Below are 23,939 nucleotides of genomic sequence, written 5' to 3' on the forward strand. Positions count from 1 at the left end.
CGAGCCTGCAGCTGACGTGGACATTACCCCTCCATTAATCTTCGTCTGCGAAGCCAAGCCAAAGAAGAAAGATTGATGTTATGGACAAAAAAAATAAGACTATAGGATCAAAAAGTAAATTGTCTATTTTAACGCCATAATATAATAATCAGCTTACTCCTTTTTCAATATTTAATAGTCATTTAAAGAATTGGGATTCTAAGGGTATAAAAACATTACAGGATTGCTTTGTAGAAATACAGTTTCTTTTAATTAATTGAAAGAATGTTTTGATATTGCTGAAAATTCTTTATTTGTCTATTATCAACTTCATTCTTTGGTGAAATATATGTATGGTAGAAAGATGATTTTACCTGTATTGTCAGAATTCGAGTCGTTGATTTCTTCTATACCAAAAAGGGCTATATTTCTGTTATGTATCAAGTATTACAAGATAATATGGATAAGCCGGAATGGGAGAAATCTAAGTTTAAATGGGAAAATAAGTTAACTTTTGTTTTTCCTGAAGAATATTGGGCAGATAGATATGTGTCATGATAATGTTACTAAATTGATGAATGCATGGTATAGAATGGTTAATTATAATTTTTTACATCAGTTATATTTAACTCCTAAGAAATTGAAAAAATATGGTTTTAGTAATTCGGATTCCTGTTTTCAATGCGGTATGTGTGTGGGAACTTTTTTACATGTTGTTTGGTCCTATATGTATGTGCAACCATTTTGGGAAGAAGTCAAGTTAATTTTGGAAAAACCATATAATTTTAAGTTACCATTAGATCCATCCATTTTTTTATTGGGTTATATGATTCTTTTAAGGGGATTAGGATTGGATAAATTTCAATTGTATTTGTATATCTAGCATTGTCCATAGCTCGAAAATGTGTAGCAACTACTTGGAAAGATAATGTGGTGATTAATATAATGGATGGCAGAACAAATTGAAAGCTTGTATTGTAATGGAAAAAATTACATATGTTTTGCATGATAATTATTCTTTTTTTGTTATCAAATGGCTACCATATTTGGAATATATGTATTTAGATGTATTTTGAACTAGGATACTGTTAGTTTTTGTTCATATCTTTTTGGCTCTCCTTAAGAGAGCTGGCTGATGGGATGGGAGGGAGGGTGGGGATTTAATTTGATTTCATTTTAAAACATTTTTAAAAATTATTTCTTTATTATTAATTTTTTAAAATTTTGTTTTTTTTAATATATAAAAATGTTGTTATTGACTGTACTTTGTATTATTCATGGTTTCTCAAATAAATAAAAAAGGCATTGGTGGTGAAGCAGAGTCCATACCTTTGCATAGAATAGTGATTAAATCAGATTTAGTTAATGGCCTAGTTACGATAGGAATAAGATCAAGTTTTTCAGTGGATGGAGTTTCTCTTTTGTTAGGAAATGATTTAGCAGAGGGTAAAGTCATACCTGCAGTGAAACTCACAACTAATCCATTGGTTTATGAGTCCGAAAAGGATTTGGAAATCTACCCTGCGTGTGCCATTACTAGAGCCATGTCTAGAAAAAAGGTAGAGGTAGAGAAAGTCTGTGATAATCCTGTAGTGGAGGCAAGCATTGAGAACAAACCTAAGGATCCAGCTTTGCTGTTGTCAAGAGAAGAATTAATAGTCAGACAAAAGCATGATCCTGATCTTGCTGGGATAAGCATCAAGATTCTGTCTAACCAGGACATTGAAACTGTGCCAGTAGGTTACTTTGTTCAAGATGGAATATTGATGAGAAAGTGGAGACCACAAGTGATACCTGCCAGTGAAAACTGGGCGGTAATAAGGCAAGTTGTAAGTCCCAAAACTTACAGGAATGAAATATTAAAGATGGCTCATAGTACACCTCTAGGAGGTCATCTTGGAGTGAAGAAGATGGTAGAAAAGATAAGGAAACACTTTTATTGGCCGAAATTAAGAAAGGATGTTGTGAACTTTTGTAGAACTTGTCACACTTGTCAATTGGTGGGCAAGCCTAATCAAGGACCACCAGTGGCACCTTTACAACCCATCCCTATTTTCAGGGAGCCCTTCTCAAAAGTGACAGTGGATTGTGTTGGCCCATTGCCAAAAACCAAAGCAGGAAATGAATATTTGTTAACAGTCATGTGTACGGCTTCAAGGTTTCCTGAGGCTTTTCCCCTGAGAAACATTAAAATGAAGACGATTGTGAAGGCTATGCTAAAATTTTTCACACTGTTGGCCTTCCAAGGGAAATTCAATCGGACCAAGGGAGTAATTTTATGTCTGGAATATTTCAACAGGTGGTGTATGAATTGGAAGCCCATCATCCTGAAAGTCAAGGGGCCTTGGAAAGGTTCCATTTAACTGTGCAAAATATGATGAGGGCTTATTGCGTGGAAAATAAAAAGGATTGGGATGAAGGAATCCATTTGTTATTGTTTGCTGTTAGAGAGGCAACTCAGGAGTCTCTTGGCTTTAGTCCATTTGGATTGGTGTTTGGTCATGAAGTCAGGAGTCCATTACTATTGTTGAAGGAACAGTGGATACACATAATGATATACAATTAAATCTGTTGGATTATGTTTTGAAATTTAAAAACAGATTACATCATGCTTGTGAGATGGCAAGGAAAAATTTAAAAACTGCTCAGGGAAAAATGAAAATACGGTATGATCAAAAAGCAAAAATTAGGGACATTAAACCTGGTGACAAAGTACTGGTTTTGTTTCTAATGCAGTCAAACCCTTTGAGAGCTCAGTTTTCAGGACCATATAAGGTGAAATCAAAAATTTGCCAGGTCACCTATGTCATTGAGACGCCTGATCATCGAAGAGAGACACAGGTCTGTCACATGAACATGCTTAAACCTTACAATGAGAAAATGACTGAGGAGGAGACTAGGATTCCAAGCAAAGTGCTAGTTATAGAGGAAAGTAAGGAGGAGATGAATTTTGTCGAAGGTCATGCAGCACAGAAAGTGATAAGCCCCAGGCTGGAAAATTCTATAGTTTTGCAAAACTTAGACACCAAGTTAATGGATTTGACTAAATCAGAAAGGGAAGAAATTAAGACATTACTTATGAAATTTAAGGATATATTCCCTGATGTTTCAAGAGCAACTACTGTGGCTTGTCAGTGATGCTAAGCCTATTAAGCAGCATCCTTTCTGAGTTAATTAGGAAAAGAGAAGATTTAAAAGTATTTAAAATCCTTAAAAGTATACCAATGTGTTCCTTTGACAAAGAGAGGCAGGGAGATTTCTGCATTTGTTACACCTTTAGGATTGTATGAGTATAATGTTATGCCTTTCGGGATGAAAAATGCACCTGGCACATTTCAGAGAAAGATTAATGCAGTAATTCAGGGTTTAGAGCACACAGGAGCCTATATTGATGATTTAGTAATTAGTACGGATACATGGGAAGAACACATGATTGAATTAGAGCAGTTATTTCAGAGACTGGTGGAAGCACACCTCACAGTGAATTTACACAAGAGTGAGTTTGGACATGCCACTGTAATTTTTCTGGGATATGTGGTAGGACAGGGACAGGTGGTACCGGTTGGAGTAAAAGTATTGGCTAGCACTGTGCTCTCTATCCCCAGTAATAAGAAAGCTCTTCGGAGATTTCTAGGTATGATTGGCTACTATTGGAGATTTTGTAAAACCTTTGCAGAAATTGCACTCCCATTAACAAAACTACTTGGAAAGAAAGAAAAAATTATGTGGTCAGATGCATGCCAGGAAGCATTTCTGAAGTTAAAGGCCATTTTATGGCATTAGCCTGTACTTTTGTTCCCTAACTTTGAAAAGCCATTCTTTTTAGCCGTGGATGCCAGTGACGAAGCAGTTGGTGCTGTACTGTTATAGAAGGAGGATGGTGATGGAGTAGAACATCCTATTTCGTACTTCTTGAAAAGTTTAACGACCATCAAAGAAATTACTTGACCATTGAGAAGGAGTTATTAGCGCTTGTTTTAGCATTGCAACATTTTGATGTGTATATTTGTACTGCTAAAAAACCATGAATAATATATACTGATGATAATCCATTAGTTTTTCTGTCTAAAATGAAAACTAAGAACAGATGATTATTGAATTGGAGCTTACTATTACAAGAGTATGACTTAATTATTACACACATGAAGGGAATGGATAATGTAATAGCAGATTGTCAAGATGTTAATCTGGGTAGATATAAATTTAATCACATACTTACTGTAAAATAAATGGAATGATTATTTTATTTTATTTATGTAATGCTTCCATTAATTGTTAAAAATTTGTTCTTGTAGACCAAATTTTTTTTTTAGCAGAGGAGGTGTTACAGAGTTCTGTGTTGAGTATTGGCCTATGTGTTGTGTGGTATTATGTTAAAAAGTGACAGTTTGCCTTAGAGAGCCAAGGTGAAGGTGGACTGCTGAGAGAGTGGGAAACGGACTGAGCATATGCAGAAAATGATCTAAAAATTTCTGGACATGGATGACAAATCACAAATTTGGTGGTGCTCAAAGATCTTTTGGCTTCAGTTTACCAAACAAACTGAATTTTGTCTATGATCTTTGCTTCGGTTGAGATCGAAGTTTTGTGAGTCTTGTGTGTTCTGTGTCTAAGTTTTTCTGTGGGCTAGTTGGAAATATAATTTGGACTTTAATTACATATGTTATATTTAGGCTGGGGAATTTATTAGTTTAACACTGTTATAGGAATTTGCATAGTAAATTTGCATAGTAACCGATGGGCATTGTTATAAAAGGGGGAATTTTGAATGAAAGTTTGAAGGTGAATTTTTGTTAATAAAGTAATTGTTTAAATTAATTAAGTAATTGTTCATCTTTACCCCTGTGTGATATGTCTTCTTTGTAGTGGCTGGTTTGATCTTGTAACATTGGTTTCTTCCATAATTCTCTCTTACCGACTTCATTATTATTTTATTATTTCAGTCCATGGCCCCCATTAAATGTGCTGTGGCCCCCAGAGTCCTGTGTGGCCTCTTTTGAGAATGGCTGAACTAAGGAATCAACTGTGTTGGATTGGGTGTTGTGTAATGCACCTGAGTGATTAGTGAGCTTGGAGTAAAGGAACCATTAGGGGCCAGTGATCACAATATGTTGAGTTCAAGTCAAGATAGCATTTCTCCAGGACCACAGAGCATATTTACCTAAATATAGATTAGAACATTAAAATATTTAAAACATACATTAACGTTCCACGGTACCCTATCCATATCTGTTCTGGGAGTTCAGGAGTCTGATGGCTTGTGGGAAAAAACTGTTGCTCAATCTGGATGTACAGGCCCTGAGTGCTACGGTACCTCCTACCAGATGGCAGGAGGGAGAACAGTCTACTTGAGGGGTGTGTGGAGCCCTGCACAATTTTTATTGCCTTTCGCATGCATTGAATGTTGTAAATGTCATTCACAGTAGGAAGATTTTTTCCACTGACTTCACTATCCTCTGCAGGGTCTTGCGGCCCGAGGTGGTATGGCTTCCAAACCAGGCGGTGATACAGTTGCTCTCAATACATCCTCTGCAGAATGTAGTGAGGATGGAGGGTGGGAGATGAACTTTCCTCAGACTTTGCAGAAAGTAGAGGTGCTGCTGGGCCTTCTTAGCTATGGAGCTGGTGTTAAGGGACCAGGTCAGATTCTCCGCCAGGTACACTCCAAGGAACTTGATATTTTTGATGACCTCAACAGCGGAGAGTGGAACATGGTGTCCCATTTTCCCGCCCCCCCCCCCCCCCCCAGACCCTCCTGATGTCAACAACCATCTCTTTTGTTTTTTTTGACATTCAGATACAGGTTGTTGGCTGTGCACCAGTTTGTTAGTGACTGCACCACATCTCTGAACGCTAACTCCTCATTCTTACTGTTTAACTGCACAGTCATGGGTCAGCAGAGTGAACAGCATTGGACTCATTATATAGCCTTGGGGGGCCTGTGCTCAGTGTGATGGTCTTGGAGGTGCAGTTACCGATCCGGACTGTCTGAGATCTCCCCAACAGGAAGTCGAGAATCCAATTACAGGGGGAGGTGTTTATATCCAGCAGGCTCAACTTCCTTATTGGGTACTGTGGTACGATTGTGTTGAATGCCACTACTAAAATCAATAAACTGCATTTGAACATGCAAGTTCTTGTTTTCCAGGTGGGTGAGGGCTAGATGGAGGGCAATGGCGAGGGCATTGTTCATGGAGTGGTTGGGTCTGTATGCAAACTGCAGGGGGTCTAGTGACGGGCAGCAGAAGCTTGATGTACCTCATAATGAGCCTTTCAAAGCACTTCATGACAATGGGTGCGAGTGCGACAGGGCAGTAGTCATTGAGGCAGGATACAGCTGACTTCTTCAGCATGGGGACAATGGTGGCGGCTTTGAAGCACGTTGGGACCATGGTGCTTCTTAGGGAGATGTTAAAGATGTCAGTGAGAACATCCACTAGCTGAGCCACATGTCCCTTGAGGACATTGTTGGGAATGTTATCTGGTCAGCCACTGCAAGGCACAGCTCCCAGTAATTTGGAGGAGAGATGGTCTTCTTCGCTGCCGCACAGTTTTTCACCTCAAAGTGTGCGTAGGAGTTGTTCATTGTGTTTGAGAGGGAGGCATCACCAGCGCAGGCTGGTGTTGTCCTGTGGTTGGTGATGACTTGGAAGCCCTTCTACATGCATCACGTGTCCTTGATGTCCAGGAAGTGACTATGAATGCGCTGGGCATTTGCTTCCCTAATGGCCTTGGACAACTTGGCTCTTTCAATAGCTAGGAGTACCTTATTGTCCACTCTGAAGGCCGTGTCTCAGTTCCTGAGCAGCATGCATTAAATTTAAGATTTTATAAAATCAGATGTGTCGGTATTTCAGTGGATAAAGGAAATTTCAGTGGATAAAGGAAATTTCAGTGGCATGAGAGAGGATCTAGCCAAAGTAGAATGGAAGGGGACACTAGTAGGGAAGTTGGTAGAGCATCAATGGATGGAGTGTATGCGAGTAATGAGGAAGGTTAAGAATACCAAAAAAGAGGAAATATTCAAATGGAAAAATGTCACAACTGTGGCTGACAATGGAAGTGAATGCCAACGTAAAAGCAGTAGGGCATACAAGGTAGAGAGCTGGGAAGTTATTAAAAATGCAGAAGGTAATCTCAAAAACTCATAAGGCAGGAAGAGATGAAGTGTGAATGTAGGCTAGAAAATAATATCAAAGAGGATATAAAGAGTAAAAGAGAGATGAGAGTAGATGTAGGACCACTAGAAAATGATGCTGGAGAAATAATAATGGGAGACCAGGAGATGGCAGAGGAACTAAATGAGTCTTTTGCATCAGGAAAAATAAGCAGTGCACCAGATGCTGAAGGATATCAGGGTAGAGAAGTGAGTGTGGTTCCCATTACAAGAGAAAGTGCTCTGAAAGCTGAATGGTCTAAAGGTAGATACGTCTCCTGGACCAGATAGATTGCACCCTTGGGTCCTGAAAGAAGTAGTGACAGAGATTGTGGAGGCATTGGTGATGATCTTCCAGGAATCATAGATTCTAGCATGGTCCCAAAAATGTCACCCTACTATTCAAGAAAGGAAATTATAGATCACTCAGCCTGACATCAGTGGTTGGGAAAATGATGGAGTTGATTGTCAAGGATGAGATTACAGAGTACTTGGAGGCATATGACAGTATAGGCATGGTTTCCTTCATGGAAAATCTTGCTTGACAAACCTATTGGAGTTCTTTGAAGAAGTGACAAGCAGGCTGGATAAAGGAGATGCCACAGCGTCAGCCCAAGGGTGAGCATCTGCAGGCATTGCCCCCCAAGTGAGGTGCTGTGCTCCCCCATATGGTCACATCTATCACTCACCATCAGACCCATGTCACTAGCACGAGTCAAGTATCACAGGTGTCTAGACACATACTAGCGACTCTCCACCCACCCCAGGCTGCGTCACCAGCATGCGTCAAGCATCATGAGCAGCTAATGACACTTGACGCCATAAAACCAACGCTCTCAGCATGTACATCAGAGGGATGAATGATGGTAACAGCTCCCCCCCCCCCCCAGGTTGAGCAAGTTATGAGCTTTGCACAGTGCCCCATTCTTAAACACATAAATGCCCCCATCTAACATTCATTTTGAGATGCAGTGAATATGGTGTTTTTGGATTTTCAGAAGGTGCAAGGTAATACTGACGTGGGTAGAGCATTGGGTGATTGGTAGGGAGCAGTGTCGGAATACAGGGATCATATTCTGATTGGCTGCCATCAATGAAGTAGATGCCACCTTACTTCGTCGTTTACTTTTTAAATTTGCACCATGATGCTGTGCAAAAAACAAAATTCCTGACATGTTCATGAAAATAAATTCTGATTCTGACCAACTTCCGGAGTGACCTTTTGGCAATCCTCTGGGTTAATACTGACATCTGGGTTAATACTGACATCTGGGTTAATACTGACAATAACCACACCAGCAGTGCGAGTATAAGGCAGCTTTAATAAACTAATATGTACACTAAGAGGTCTTGACTCTCTGCAAGACGAACCTGGAAGGCTAGACTGTAGCTCTGGACTGCTTTATATACAAGGTCATCTGGTTGACCCCTGGTGACCTGTGGTGTAATTACATATCACCACTAGGTTGTTGCTGTTGGAAGGAGAGGCTGGATGGAAATGGAACATTGACCAATGCACGAGGAGGGAAATATTGCAGGACATGCCCCATGCTTCTGAAGTATTGCAATAACCCCACTGATTCTGGGCACTCTTGCCCATCGAAGTGGAAAAAGAGCATTGGGGAATATTGGACGTCCAGGGACCACTGAATTGGAATGAAACTAGGGAGAGATGACTGACAGATGACGAGGGGGTCAGTGCGAAACCAGCGCAGCTCCTGGGTGGGGGAATATGGAGCGTTGAATGATTGACGGGCGGTGGTCACGGGGCCAATGCGATGCCGGCGAAGCCCCCGAGGAAGGGGCGGGCCGGGGTGATTGGCGTGTCCTGGCCACACCCCCGTCATGGCGGTGCTGGGTTGTCCGTCAGCGGGAGAGTGGGCGGCGCGGTGTCGCTGGGTGTTTACAGGTGGAGCGCTATGGCCGCGAGCAGCAGGAAAACAGGTAGGAGACGGGACCGGTGACTGAGGGCGACTGGTGGAGCATCCTCACACCTCAGTGACGGGACACCCTGTTTCCCCCCCCCCCCACAACGTGAAGATGCACCCCTTCCACCCCGTGAAAGGGCTTCCCATCCCCCCCCCCTACCCAGTGACGGGGCTCCCTCCCTTCCCACCCACCCCTCCGGGTGACAGGCCTCCCCTTCCAGCCCCATGAGGGTGCTTCCCCCACCCAAGTGATGGAATTCCCATTCCCCCCGCCCCGGTGACAGGCCTCCCCCACCACCCCCTGTGACAGGATTCCCTGTTTACCCCCCTTTCTGGTGACAGCTCCCTCCATTCCAGTGCTCCCCTCCCTTGTGAAGGGACTTCCCCCTTCCCCCCACCCCAGTGAACAGGCCCCCCCTTCCCCCCACCCCAGTGAACAGGCCTCCCCTTCCCCCCACCCCAGTGAACAGGCCTCCCCTTTCCCCCCCACGCCAGTGAACAGGCCTCCCCTCCCCCCCCAACCCCAGTGAACAGGCCTCCCCTTCCCCCCACCCCAGTGAACAGGCCTCCCCTTCCCCCCCCCCCCACGCCAGTGAACAGGCCTCCCCTCCCCCCCACCCCAGTGAACAGGCCTCCCCTTCTCACCCACTTCAGTGAACAGGCCTCCCCTTCCCCCCACCACCCTAGTGAACAGGCTCCCCCTCCCCCCCACCCCAGTGAACAGGCCTCCCCTCCCCCCCTCCCCCCCCACCCCAGTGAACAGGCCTCCCCTTCCCCCCCACCCCAGTGAACAGGCCTCCCCTTCCCCACCCCAGTGAACAGGCCTCCCCTTCAACCCCACCCCAGTGAACAGGCCTCCCCCTCCCCCCACCCCAGTGAACAGGCCTCCCCCTCCCCCCCACCCCAGCGAACAGGCCTCCCCTTCCCCCCCACCCCAGTGAACAGGCCTCACCTTCCCCCCACCCCAGTGAACAGGCCTCCCCTTTCCCCCCCACCCCAGTGAACAGGCCTCCCCTCCCCCCACCCCAGTGAACAGGCCTCCCCACCCCCCCACCCCAGTGAACAGGCCTCCCCTTCCCCCCCACCCCAGTGAACAGGCCTCCCCTTCCCCCCCACCCCAGTGAACAGGCCTCCCCTTCCCCCCCACCCCAGTGAACAGGCCTCCCCTTCCCCCCACCCCAGTGAACAGGCCTCCCCTTCCCCCCTCCCACCCCAGTGAACAGGCCTCCCCTTTCCCCCCCCCACGCCAGTGAACAGGCCTCCCCTTCCCCCACCCTAGTGAACAGGCCTCCCCTCCCCCCCACCCCAGTGAACAGGCCTCCCCTCCCCCCCACCCCAGTGAACAGGCCTCCCCCCCTACCCCAGTGAACAGCCTCCCCTCCCCCCCACCCCAGTGAACAGGCCTCCCCTCCCCCCCCCCTGTGAACAGGCCTCCCCTCCTCCAGAGGGTGCTCTCCGTCCCCCTGTGACAGGACTCCCTGTCTGCCCTCAGGTGACAGGGCTCCCCCTCCTCCTCATGAAAGTTCTCCTCCTTCCACCTGCCCTTGTAGGCCTTCCCCTTTTCCCCCCCCCCCCTTACTCAAGTGTCAGGGGTCCCATTCCCTCTTCTCCCCTGCCCCCCACTCCCACTCCCCTCAGTAATGGCCTCCACTCCTGGGGCCATGTGTAGCAGTGGGTTGTACAGAGGGACCTGTTTTGAATGTTGGCTGGTGCTGGCTTCTTGCTGGGATCCCAGTAACCTTCCAGCTTCAACTTCAAGCAATGTGTGTGCGTGGAACGCAGAACCTCACAGTCTCGCAGTCTTGATCACAAAGTGGGAGCAAGCATCTTCAGTTTAGAAAGTCTACAGTAGTTCTGTTTGCTTGCAGTAAAGTCAATGTGACTGTTTTTTCCCCCTAATTTTTCTCTCGCATGGATTCAATCTGTCCCAACCCTTCTGACATTGATGCATCCATGGATGTACATCCCACCCAGCCTTCATCTTGAAAAGAATGTAAAGATAATTAAAATACCAGCCATCATGGTATGATGTTGGATCCTGTGTAATTTCTCTTTAATTTTCCTCTGTTCTTGAGTAATAAATCAAAAATATTATGCAAATGAATGCTGGCTGTTGACATGTTAGATTATTGCCAGCAAAAGCTGCTGGGAATACAGTGGGTCGAACAGCATTTGTGGAGAGAAAGGGATGGTTGACATTTCTGGTTTAGACCCAATTATCAGGCCAAGGTGGTTTCAGCACTCCGGAAGTGTGACTTGCACACTTGTGGTAAAAGTTAAGGTTTAAAATGTCTCAGCCTCCAAATTATTTCCTCTTTTCCTCCACCATCTTACAAGACTCCTTATTGAAAAAGTTGCTGTTGTATTGAGATGGGAAGTTAACAGGCACAGAGAACCTTGGCTTATTCGGGATCTTGTTTAGAAGAAGAGAGAGGTGTATGGAAGATAAAGGCAATACTGAGCAAATTGGGTATTTGAGAAGTAAAATGCAAGATAAAACTCAAGAAAGAAATCAGGAAGACTTAAAGAAGATATTTGGTTCCTTGGGCAGACAATTATGGCTTTTACGCAGGCGCTGCATAGCAGGAAATTTTCAAAAATTTCTCATGATTCAGGATATGTCAAAAGTTCGGAATGGGAATGAGCAACTTGTTGTTCTGTTGTTTAAAAAAGGCTCCAAGAGTAACCCAAAAAATTATAGGCTAGTGAGCCTGATATCAGTAGTAGGTAAATTATTGGAAGGTGTCCTGAGAGATCGGATATACAAGTATTTGGATATCCATGGACTGATTAGGCAGAGTCTCCATAACTTTGTGCTTGGTCGGTCATGTTTAAACTATTTTAGAATTTTTTTAGGAAGTTGCCAGGAACATTGATGGAGGAAATTCTGAGGACATCGTCTACATAAACTTTAGTAAGGCCTTTGACAAAGTTCCACATGGGAAGTAAGTCAGGAAGGTTCAGCGGATTGGTGTTCATGGTGAGGTAGTAAACTGGATATACAGCAAAAGCTGGAAAGTGATAGTGGATGATTGCTTCTCAGAATGGAAGCTTGTGACTAATGGTGTGTCTCAGGGATCAGTGCTGGAACCATTGTTGTTTGTCATCTATATCAGTGATGTGGATGATAATATAGTAAATTGGATCAGCAAGTTTGCAGATGATTCAAAGATTGGAGACATTGTGGTCAGTGAGGAAGTCTTTCAAAGCTTGCAGAGGGATCTGGACCAGCTGGAAAAATGAGATGCAAAATGGCAGATGGAATTTTTTTTTTATTTTTTTTTTTATTTTTCACACCATAAATCACATTAGCTTTTTTCCTTTTCACACATATACAGTGACATTTTCTCCCCCCCCCCCCTCCTCCCAACCCACCCCCCCCACCCATCCATTTAAGGTATACAATCTAGGATACATGTTGTCACTCAACAAAAATACACCAGAAATTCTACTGAGTCCATTCTTTTCATTTCCTTCTCCTTCCATCAACTTAGGTAATGATTGTCCCCGGTAGGTTTTCGCTATTGCATTTAATGTAAGGCTCCCATATTTGTTTGAATATTTCAATATTATTTCTTAAACTATATGTTATTTTTTCTAATGGAATACATTTATTCATTTCTATATACCATTGTTGTATTTTCAAATTATCTCCCAATTTCCAGGTTGACATAATACATTTTTTTGCTACGGCTAGAGCTATCTTAACAAATCTTTTTTGTGCATCCTCCAAATCAATTCCAAATTCTTTGTTTTTTATGTTACTTAGGAGGAAGATCTCTGGATTCTTTGGTATATTGTTTTCTGTTATTTTATTTAATATCTGATTGAGATCTTCCCAAAATTTTTCTACTTTCTCACATGTCCAGATTGCATGAATTGTTGTTCCCATTTCTTTTTTACATCGAAAACATCTATCAGATACTGTTGGGTTCCATTTATTTATATCCAGTTATATTGTATCATACGTAGCCTCGTATTTATTGTATTTCTCATCATTCCAGAACATAATTTCTCCCATGTGCAGATGGAATTTAATGCAGACAAGTGTAAGAGGTTGTATTTTGGCAGGACAAACTAAGAAAGGACATGGTAAATAAATGGTAAGGCACTGAGGAGTGTGGAAAAACAGGGATCTGAAAATACAGATATATAATTCACTGAAAGTGGTATCACAGGTGGATAGGGTTGTAAAGATAACTTTTGGCATGTTGGCCTTCATAAATCGAATTATTGAATATAGGAGTTGGGATGTTATGGGAAAGTTGTATAGACATTGGTGAGGCCAAATGTGGAGTATTTTGTGTGCAGTTTTGGTCACCTAACTACAGGAAAGATATCAATAAGATGGAAAGAGTGCAGAGAATATTTACTTGGATGTAGCTTGAACTTCAGGAACTGAGTTACAGGGAAAGGTTAAACAGGTTAGGACTTTATTCCCTGGAGCAGAGAAAAATGTGGAGAGATTTGATAGAGCGATTTAAAATTATGAGGGGTATAGACAGAGTAAATGTAGGTAGGCTTTTTCAACGGAGGGTAGGTAAGATACAAACCAGAGGAAAGGTCTAAGGGGAACTTCTTCACACAGAGCAGTGAGAATGTGGAATGAGCTGCCTGCTGGTGGTGAATAAGGGCTCAATTTTAACATTTAAGAAGAGTTTGAACAGGTACATGGATGGCAGGGGTATGAAGGGCAGTGGACTGGGTGCACATCAGTGGGACTAGACAGGGTAACAGTTTAGAAGGGCTAATGGGCCTGTTTCTCTGCTGTAAGATTCCATGGTTCTATGTAGACTGGATTGAACAGCATTCGTGGAGGCAAAGGGATGGTTAAAGTTTCTTGTTTAGACCCAGTATCACACTGAAATTATTTCACTCCTGGTGACATGCACACTTGTGGTAAAAGTTGAGATTGAAAATGCCTCAGTATCCAAGTTATTTCCTCTTTTTTCCCCCCTTATTATCTCATGCAATACAACGCTCCTGCTTTATCAAACCAGTTGCCGTTGAATTGAGAGGAGAAGTTAAATCCTGGTCAAAGATTATCTCTGCCAGAATTGAACCTGTTTGAGGGATTTTGTTTAGTTTAAATTGACTTTTGTTCCTTTTTACGAGACTTCAAGCAAAGGCTCATAATTGTGAAACAAAATCAGAAACTGTTGGAAGCAGCCTGGCAGTATCTATGGGGAGGGAAGCAGTTGAGCTTGGATCTGGAGAAGTGTTCATTTGCAGAGGGGACAGTGAATCTCTGGACATGTGCACATCAAAGTTGCACACTTAAAAATTGGATAAGAAGAACGAAGCCAATCAAAACACGAAGAGCCAGTTGAGAGAGAGGAAAAACACCAGCAATCACATAAAGCAGTTTGAGATGGTGTTCGCTCCAAGGGATTCAATATACTTGGTGGGAGAGGAACTGGTGTTTTGTGAGTTCATTCTGAGCATCACTGGAACATCAGAAGTTGAGGTCAGGGAGAAGTAAAAAGGCTGAACTCAGAATCAGAATTTATTGTCATGAACGTGTCACAAAATTTGTTGTTTCGCGGCAATATTAAAGGTGCAAATATTGCAATAAATTACATTTTTTAAAAAAATTAATGCTAAAAGAGAAAGTGAGGTAGTGTGTACAATTCATTGTCTGTTCAAAAGTCTGATGGCGGAAGGAAAGTAGCTGTTTTTGTGCCGTTTTGTGTCAGTCTTCAGGCTGCTGATGGTAGCAGTATGAAGAGGGCATGGCCCTTGTCAGGACATTACCTCCAACACCATGTTCTCTCGTGTTGCTCACCAATCTGAATACACCACATCAGCTGATTCACCACTAAACACACTACCAGTTACATCCTCAAAACATTCTGGGAAGATTTGTCAAGTACAATTTTACTTTGTCACAGGTAGATAGGGTTGTAAAGAAATTTTTTGGTATCTTGGCTTGCATATAGTAAATCAAAGTATTAAGTATAGGAGTTGGGATGTTATGGTGAGGTTGTATAAGACATTGGTGAGGCTAAATTTGGAGTATTGTGTGCAGTTCTGGTTGCCTAACTACAGGACAAATATCAGTAAGATCGAGAGAGCGCAGAGAAGTTTTACTAGGATGTTGCCAGGATTTCAGGAGTTGAGTTACAGGGAGAGATTAAACAGGTTAGGACTTTACGTAGAAGAGTGAGGGGAAATTTGATTGAGGTTTACAAAATTGAGGGGTATAGACAGAGTAAATCGATTAAGCTTTTTCCACTTAGATTAGGAGAGACAAATTTGAGAGGACGGAAAGGGGAAGATTTAGACTGTAACTTCTTCACTCAGAGAGAAGTGAGAGTGTGAAACGAGCTGCCATTTCACATGATCAATATGAACTCATTCTAAAGCTTTAAGAATAAATTGGATAGATATGTAGATGGGAGAGGTCTGGAGGGTTATGGACTGAATGCAGGTCCATGGGACTAGCAGAATAATATTTTGGCACAGACTCAGAGGGCCGAATGGCCTGTTTTCTGTGCTGTAGTGTCCTATGGTTCGTTAATCCATGCCAGCTTGGACTGATCCTGTTGCTTCTGCAAACACTCTGCAACATCATCTTTAACATTTGACTCCAGCATTTTGCCCACCCCTGAAGTCAGGCCGACAGCTTAATAATTCCCTGATTTCTCTCTCCCTTCTCTCTGGAAAAAGTGGTGTCACATTAGCAACCTGCCAATCCAAGGAAACAGATCTAGGATGTGGATGTTGTGGGAGGCTGGTTGGGACCCCTACTGTAGGGTGTGGCAATGGGGTCAGACTGAGTTCAGAAGCCCTGATGTTTGATGCTTTATTGAAGGGTTTAAAAAAAAAATTATCTTCTCCCTTTGACTGTTTAGAGAGGGAAAAGCTGCTGACTGCAGTCAATACATATGGCTCCCAGGACCCCGTTCACACGTACATGCCTCCCCCTGTGTCCGACACGCAGGAGGAAGAACTGAAGAGGAAGCTGAAGTACTATTTCATGAGTCCCTGTGACAAGTTCCGAGCAAAAGGACGGAAGCCTTTCAAGTTAGCAGTGCAAATCATCAAGCTCATTTTCGTCACAGTGCAGGTAAGGTGTTACATCTGCAGTGCAGTCATCCATTGGGAGGCAACCACTGGACTGAAACGAACCTCAGTGAGAGGAACAGTTATTGCAGTACATGCTAAGGCGAGCCCCTACTGCACACATTGTAGTCCCCCATATGTCTTTATGACATCAACACAAGTTATGCCAACAACTGCACTCCAGAGTATTTTCTAATTTGTGCAAAGTATGTTGGCATGATTCACAGGAGAAAATGAGGAACTGGAAGAATTGTCTTCCAGGGACCACTATCAAGACAAGTTAACTCCTTCCCCAGAGAGGGCAGTAATCAGGTTAAAGTGGCAGTGTGTCAGGAGAGAAGTCGGGGCACAATGTGCTTATGAGGCACGATCTGCCTCTCACAAAGCCATGCTGACTGTCCCTGATTAGGCTTTGCTTCTCCAAGTGCTAATAAATCATGTGGCTAAGAATCCTCTGCCATTGTTTGCCCAGCTACCGACGAAAGACTTGTGGATCAATAAACCCGAGGATTTTCTTACCTTTCTTGCCACCTCCAATCATCTGGTACCTCCACTGTGGGAAAGAATGGTGCAAAGGCCATCACTAACACCCTAGCAATCTTTTCCCTCACTTCCTGTAGTTATCTGGGGTACTGCCTATCTGGCTCCAGGGACATATCCATTTGAGTGTTTTTCAGAAGGTCCATTTTCTTAACCTTGACATACTCCAGAATATTTGCCTGTTCTATACTAACCTCACATTCACCCTCTCCTTGGTATTTTATTTTTTTGTCCGCCAATTCTCTTTTTGTTATATCTTCCCTTGTTGCTAGTTCTTTTTCTATACTTACCATTTCCCTTTCCAGCTATTCTATTTCCCGATTGTAGTCCTTCTTCATCTTAGTTACATAACTTATTATCTGCCCTCTGATGAAGGCTTTCATTGCATCCCATAATATAAATTTATCTTTCACTGATTCCGTATTTATTTCAAAGTACATTTTAATTTGGTGCTCAATGAATTCTCTAAAATCTTGTCTTTTAAGTAGCATGGAGTTTAACCTCCATCTATACGTTCTTGGTGGGATGTCCTCTTGCTCTATTGCTAATAACAGGGGTGAGTGATCCGATAACAATCTAGCTTTATATTCCGTTTTCCTAACTCTCCCTTGGATATGGGCTGACAACAGGAACAGGTCAATCCTTGAGTATGCTTTATGTCTACTCGAATAATATGAGTATTCCTTCTCCTTTGGGTGTTGTCTCCTCCATATATCAAAGAGTTGCATTTCCTGCATTGATTTAACCATAAATTTGGCTACTTTTTTCTTTCTGCTAGTCTTTTGTCCAATTTTATCCATCTTTGAATCCAAATTAAGGTTAAAGTCCCCTCCTATCAATATATTCCCCTGCGTATCTACAATCTTCAAAAAAATATCTTGCATAAACTTTTGATCCTCTTCATTAGGTGCATATATATTGAGCAAATTCCAAAATTCTGAATATATCTGACACTTTATCACTACACATCTCCCTGCTGGATCTATTATTTCCTCCTCAATTTTGATTGGTACATTTTTATTGATTAATATAGCTACACCTCTGGCTTTTGAGTTATATGATGCTGCAGTTACGTGCCCTACCCAGTCTCTCCTTAATTTATTGTGTTCCACTTCAGTTAGAAGAGTTTCCTGCATGAATGCTATATCAATTTTTTTATTTTTTTCAGTAAATTTAATAGCCTCTTCCTTTTGATTTGTATATATTCCCTTTAATATTTATAGTCATATAATTCAGCATGGCCATTTCATCTCATTTCTGCTTCCTCACCACCACCTTTCCCCTTTTCCCCATTTCCATTTCTCAGTTTTTTTTTTAATGCACTGTATGACAACACTTCTAAAACATAAAATATTTCAACCATTCCTACATCTAAAATTCCCTTAACCCCAAGTGTCCTCCCCATCTCTGAGTCGCCCCTTGTCCCTTGCTGGGCAACCACAACTTCCCTCTCCATTCGGACTGCGAACCCATTCGCAAGTGTCAACTGATTTCGCTGTGACTGTTATTCTCTCCCACCCAACCTTCTCCAGAAAAGACTTTTATCTTCACATTACAACAAAGCTCCCCCTCATTTCTTCTCTTTTTCTTTTTATGTTTTTTAAATTTATTTTTTAACCCCTCCTCTTCCCCCCCCCCCCTTCTCCCTTACTTCCCTTTTCTTCCATCCTTTAGTTCTTACTTGTAAATTATTTTTACTTCTTTATAGGTAGTTTGTCGTCGTTCTTTGTTCTTGTTACATCTCTTCATCTCTTTTTCTGTCTTGCAGGGGTTCTGCAAATTCTCGTGCTTTCTCCGGATCCGAGAACAGTCTGTTTTGCTGCCCTGGGATAACTATTTTAAGCACCGCTGCGTTAAACTCCTTCCTTTTCTTCAGGAGCTCAAAACTTATGTCTGGGTAGAAAAAAATTTTTTGACCTTTGTATTCCAATGGTTTTTTGTCTTCTCTAATTTTGTTCCTTGCCCTCTCCAATATATTTTCTCTTGTGTATCTCAGGAATTTTACTAAAACGGATCTTGGTTTTTGTTGTGACTGTGGTTTCGGAGCTAATGTTCTATGTGCCCTTTCTATTTCCATTCCTTCCTGCATTTCTGGCAATCCCAGGTCTTTTGGGATCCATTCTTTTATAAATTCTTTCATATCTTTGCCTTCTTCATCTTCCTTTAGGCCCACTATCTTTATATTGTTTCGCCTACTATAGTTTTCCATTATATCCATCTTCTGAGCTAACAACTCCTGTGTTTCTTTAACTTTTTTGTCACTTTCTTCCAATTTTCTTTTTAAGTCATTCACTTCCATTTCTACTGCCATTACACTTTCTTCCACATTTTCTAATCTTTCCCCTACATCTGCTATGACCAGCTCTATTCTACTCAATTTTTCTTCTGTACTTTTAATTTTTCCTTTCATTTCACTAAATTCTAGTGTCAGCCATTCTTTTAATGCTTTCATTTCTTCTTGAAATTTTTTAAAATCTATGTACTGTCCATTCATTTTACCTCCTATTCCTCTGTGCAGAGAGTGGTGTTCTCCTTCTTCTGTGTCTGTGCTTGGGTTTGTGTCTTCTATTTCTCTTCCTTGTATCTGTGTCTCTACTGACTTTCTTGTTGAGCTGCTTGTCTCAGTTTGTTGGGTATTTTTTTTCCATGGTGTCTTGATGTTGGTCCTCTTCTTCTGGGTTGGTTATCTGTTGTATCTCTAGTTTCCTTTTTTCATTCTCACCCCTCCCGTTCCTGTTGTTTTATTTATCTTCCAGCTGGGAGCCCTGCTGTCAGGTCTCTCTCAGCTGTTCGTGCTGTGGAGTGAAACTCCACAGCTGGTCCCCCCTCCCGTCGGTGTTGTCCTTGTCATGCGCATCGCGCATGCACGATTCCTCGCATATGCGCAGTTGCGCACCCCTTTTGGCTCCGTGAGCCGTTTTTGCAGTCCTGCGGTTCGTGGGTCGCGACCCTGTGGGGTCTCCACTGACCTTGGGGAGTGGGCTCCTCTTTCCACGATGGGTCCCTGCTTTTTCGTGCAGGTAAGGCCTTCACCTTTCTCTTCCAGCATCTTTCTTTCTTCTTCCCGTTGTTTTTGGATTTTATTTCTTTGGTGCCATTTTCTCCACACCTTTATTTTTTATTTGTTGTGATTTGTGTGTCTGGGGCTTTGCTTTTTCTTCACTTTTTTCCTTCTTTTCTGGAGAGGGCTGGTATTCTCCTACTGGCCACTACTCCATCACATGACTCCCCACCCTCTACTTGATGATCACTGAATGAAAGTATTCATTAAGGACCTCTCTACCTCTTCTGCATCAAAGTACATGATTCCCCCCTCCCCACCCTCCCTTATCCCTTCATAATCCTACCCGCACTCCAGTCATCCTTCTGTTCACATTCGTATAGAATGCCTTAAGGTTAATCCTACCAACCAAGGTCTTCTCATGCCCCCTTCCAACTCTCCTAAGTTCATTCCTGGGTACCTGGGTTCTGTCTGACTTCTGCTTCCAAAACCTTATGCAAGTTTCCTTCTTTCTCTTGACTAGATGTCCAATCTGTTTTGTCACCCATGGCTCCTTGACTTACTTCTTTTTCCTGACTCAGTGGGACAAACCTATCCAGGACCCTTCTGCAATGCATTTTCCCGAGAACATCTGTTCCCAATTTACTCTCCCCAGTTCCTGCCCAATCCCAATTAGTCCTTCCCCAATTAAACACTTTTTGTCCTATCCTTGTCCATAGCAGACCAGGGAGTTGTGGTCTCCGAAATATTCCCCCACTGAGAGGTCAGTCACCTGATCATGTTCATTACCCAGTACTAGATCCAGTATGGCCCCTCCTCTAGTCAGCTTCTCCACTTGCTATGGCAGGAATTCTTCTTGGACACACCTGACAAATTCTTCCCCATCTGAATCTTTCGTACTAAGGAGGTGCCAATCAACATTTGGGAAGTTGAAGTCACACATGCCAATAACATTGTTATTTTTGCACCTCTCCAAAAATCTGTCATCTTATCTGCTCGTCAATGTCCTAGTGGTCTATAGCCTACTCCCAGTAGATGGATTACTCCCTTCCTGTGTCTGACTCAGTACAAAATCCTTCTTCATCAGCTGTGATGCCATCCCGGATTAGCAATGCCACTCCCCACCCCTACGGTCCTGATCACTGGTGCTGTAAAGGCGTTGTGCTGCTATGCCAACTGTGGCACCCCACTTCTTGCACAAAAGTACACACATTCCAACCCATACAACTTTCTATATTTCTGCTCCATCCACTGCTTGTCCTTCCTCAGAGTTTCACTACCCATAGAATCTACCTTTCCACCAACTGTTTCATCAACTGATCTCACACTCTGGTTCCCATTCCCTTGCTAGTTTAAACCCTTCCCTAATCTGAGATATTTCTGACCCTGATACCTGGGAGACAGCACATCTAGGAGTCTTGATCTCATCCATAGAATCGCCTGTCTGTTTCCCTGACAAATGAATCCCCTATAATTATCGCTCTGCATCTCTCTCCCTTCTGAGCCACAGAGCCATACTCTGTGCCAGAGACCTGGCTGCTGTGCCATTCTCTACTGATGGACTTGAGCTGCATTCACAACTTTACAATGAGGATCAGTAAGTCGAGCAATGTTGTTAAAACTTACTCTGCATTGTGCTGCAGTCCTTAACCTTTTAGACTTCATGTCCCGGTTTCAGAGACTGCCAACGAGCACATATACTTCATGTCCCAGTTTTCCGGAACTACCATAAGCACATGTACATCGTGTCCTGGTTTACAGGGTCTACCAATAAGCTCATGTACTACGTGTCCTGGTATCCAGGGTCTACCAATAAGCACATGTACAGCGTGTCCTGGTTTTCTGGGACTGGTTTTGTATCCAACCACCAGCTGGTTCATACTAATGTTTGAAATGTAGTTTACCCATGGACTCAGTCCAGAGTGTATGTTATGAAAGATTAAAAATGGCCTGAGTCCAAAGGGTTAATGTCTTGTACTCACTCCAGGTGTTTTTTAAAATATTTTATTTAAGCCTCACTCCAGGTGTTGACGGGTTTGGAAGTTTGCCATCCAGCTTGACCCTCCTGCTCCACAAGGCTTCACTGCAGCAGGGTTCTGTGGAAAGCAAACACACAGCCAACGCAGTCAGTCACCAGCAGTCAATTCCTGTTCAGAAACTGATGCCTCTTTTCTGTTTCCCTCAGCTGATCCATTTTGGGCTGAGTAACCAGATGGTGGTGGATTTTACAGAGGAAAACACAATGACCTTTAAGCACCTATTCTTGAAGGACTACACGGAGGATTCAGATGGCTCCTATGCCGTGTATACACAGACCCAAGTTTACGACTCTATTTTCTACACAGTTGAACAGGTTGGTTGCTTTATTTCCATTTGGGTCACCCTGTTGGGATTTGGACCAGCCTGCTCTCTCTCTATCTTGCCTTTGATTGCAGTATGAGATGACAACACGTACTTGCGATGACTCACTTGCTGTTGTCACTTGGAGCCCCATCTGATGAAATATTACAGAAGCACAATGGCCGCAGATGCTGGAATCTTGAGCAGAAATGGAATTGGAGGAACTCAGCAGGTTAGGCAGCATCTCTGGGTGGAAATGGCCAGGCCACGTTTTGGGTCTAGACCCTTTATCAAAACCCCAAATGTTGACCACTTCTACCCATGGATGCTGCCTGACCTGCTGAGTTCCCCCAGCAATTCTTTGTCTGCTGAATAAATATTGCATTGGATTTCATCACCAGTTGAAAGAACATCCATTGCTTTTTGGGGCCCTTCATTGTACTTTGCAGGCGTTGACGTGGTTCTGCTGAGTGGTCATGTCGGATGCTCACCAGCCAATTTATACCCTGCAGGATCCTACAGAGGTCCTGTTTCATGGCATTACAACTCCCCTTCCTGTTCCCACTGTCCTGTCCATCCTTGACCTCCACTGTCAGGGCCTGGCACGATGCAAGCTGGGGGAGCACACCTCGTATTCCACCTGAGTCCCCTGCAGCCCAAGGGTGTTACCACAGAGCTGCTCACACTAATATTTATTGCTTTATTTGTATATTTGAACACTTGTCCTGCATATGAATTGCTTGTCCATATGTGCGTTATGTCTGGTTGTGTTTCTGCGTCTTTTGCACTGTGGACCAGAGAACCCTGTTTTGTTAGGTTATACTGAGCCGCTGATATTACAACTGGGTGGATGAACCCTTTGGAGCAGTGCTGTGTCTCTGCTTTCCCGGGTCTACACCAGTGGTAGTGCTACCGTTACATTAACTCTGGGTGCGCTGCCATTTGGTTAACTTGTATGTTCACTAACAATAAATGTGAACTTTGAACCCAAAGGTTTCCAAAGTGAGGGTAATGATTGAACTGAACCACAACTTACAACTTTGTACTAGCTGGACAAGGCTTAATTCTTTTTATAATGGCATATTCTACCAATAAGATTCATTTAAAATAAACTTTCAAAAGCCAGGTAAGGGGTACTTGAAGTTCCGAAATGCTCCAAAATCCTAAACTTTTTGAGCGCTGATATGACATCAGAAGCGGGCGCCAGTTTGTTACCATCCATCGTCACTGCCAGACCTATGTGCATATACACTGTGTCTTTTGCCATCCAGCAGAATTTCTAATATTTGGTGCTGGATTTATCTTCCTTTGTAAGTAGGGATTTTTTTTTTGCTAAGTACAAAACATTATTAAACACATTATTCCAAAATCTGAAAAAAATCCAAAATCAGAAACACTTATGGACCCATGAATTTCAGATAAAGGGTACTCGACCTGCATTACGACTTCTGAGGTGAAATGATCATTTTAGTATGTAGACTTTGTCCTTGACATGATCCTTTTTGATTAGAGCTTGTTTAATCACCACAGCGAGTCTTGGCCAGAGAGAATGTCTAGAGCTGGGAAGGGAAAATTGTTTCAGTTATTTTCATGTGGCAGAGACAGGAATTGGGGTCTTGTGGGTTATGTCTTTGAAGTGAGCAAGACTCTTCCTGATGCCAAGAGGCAGAAGGGACTTGGTTTCCAGAGCCGTTCAGTAAGGTGCCACACGAAAAACTTGCCCATAAGATAAGGATGCCTTGGCGTTGGGGATGGTATTAATACTGAGAGAGAATTGGGAAACCAAGAGAAGGCAGAGAGTTGGGTGTTTCTCTGATTAGCACTCAGTGATGAGTGGGGTGCTCTAGGGGTCCCATAACTTGTGCCTTTATTACTTGTAAAAGGGGACATGAGTGCAGCATATCACAGTTTGCTGATAAAATTAATAATG

General features: G+C 43.0%; 1 protein-coding gene across 5 annotated transcripts in view; it reads left to right on the forward strand.

Annotated features, from left to right (window-relative positions):
* The window catches only part of mcoln1a (mucolipin TRP cation channel 1a), a 75,486-nt gene that overhangs the window by 19,625 nt on the left and 31,922 nt on the right, over nucleotides 1-23,939 (forward strand). For 3 of the 5 annotated variants that reach the window (XM_069927563.1, XM_069927565.1, XM_069927564.1), the window contains exons 1-3: nucleotides 8,973-9,079; nucleotides 15,918-16,132; nucleotides 21,855-22,022. In XM_069927563.1, the coding sequence (XP_069783664.1) occupies nucleotides 9,055-9,079; nucleotides 15,918-16,132; nucleotides 21,855-22,022 (408 nt within the window). In that variant the 5' untranslated portion in view covers nucleotides 8,973-9,054. Of the gene's footprint in view, nucleotides 1-8,947; nucleotides 9,080-15,917; nucleotides 16,133-21,854; nucleotides 22,023-23,939 lie in introns of those variants that run through there. The other 2 variants (XM_069927566.1, XM_069927568.1) reach the window with 2 other exon arrangements.

Source organism: Narcine bancroftii, chromosome 3, assembly GCF_036971445.1.
Source record: "Narcine bancroftii isolate sNarBan1 chromosome 3, sNarBan1.hap1, whole genome shotgun sequence".
Taxonomy (NCBI): Eukaryota; Metazoa; Chordata; class Chondrichthyes; order Torpediniformes; family Narcinidae; genus Narcine; species Narcine bancroftii.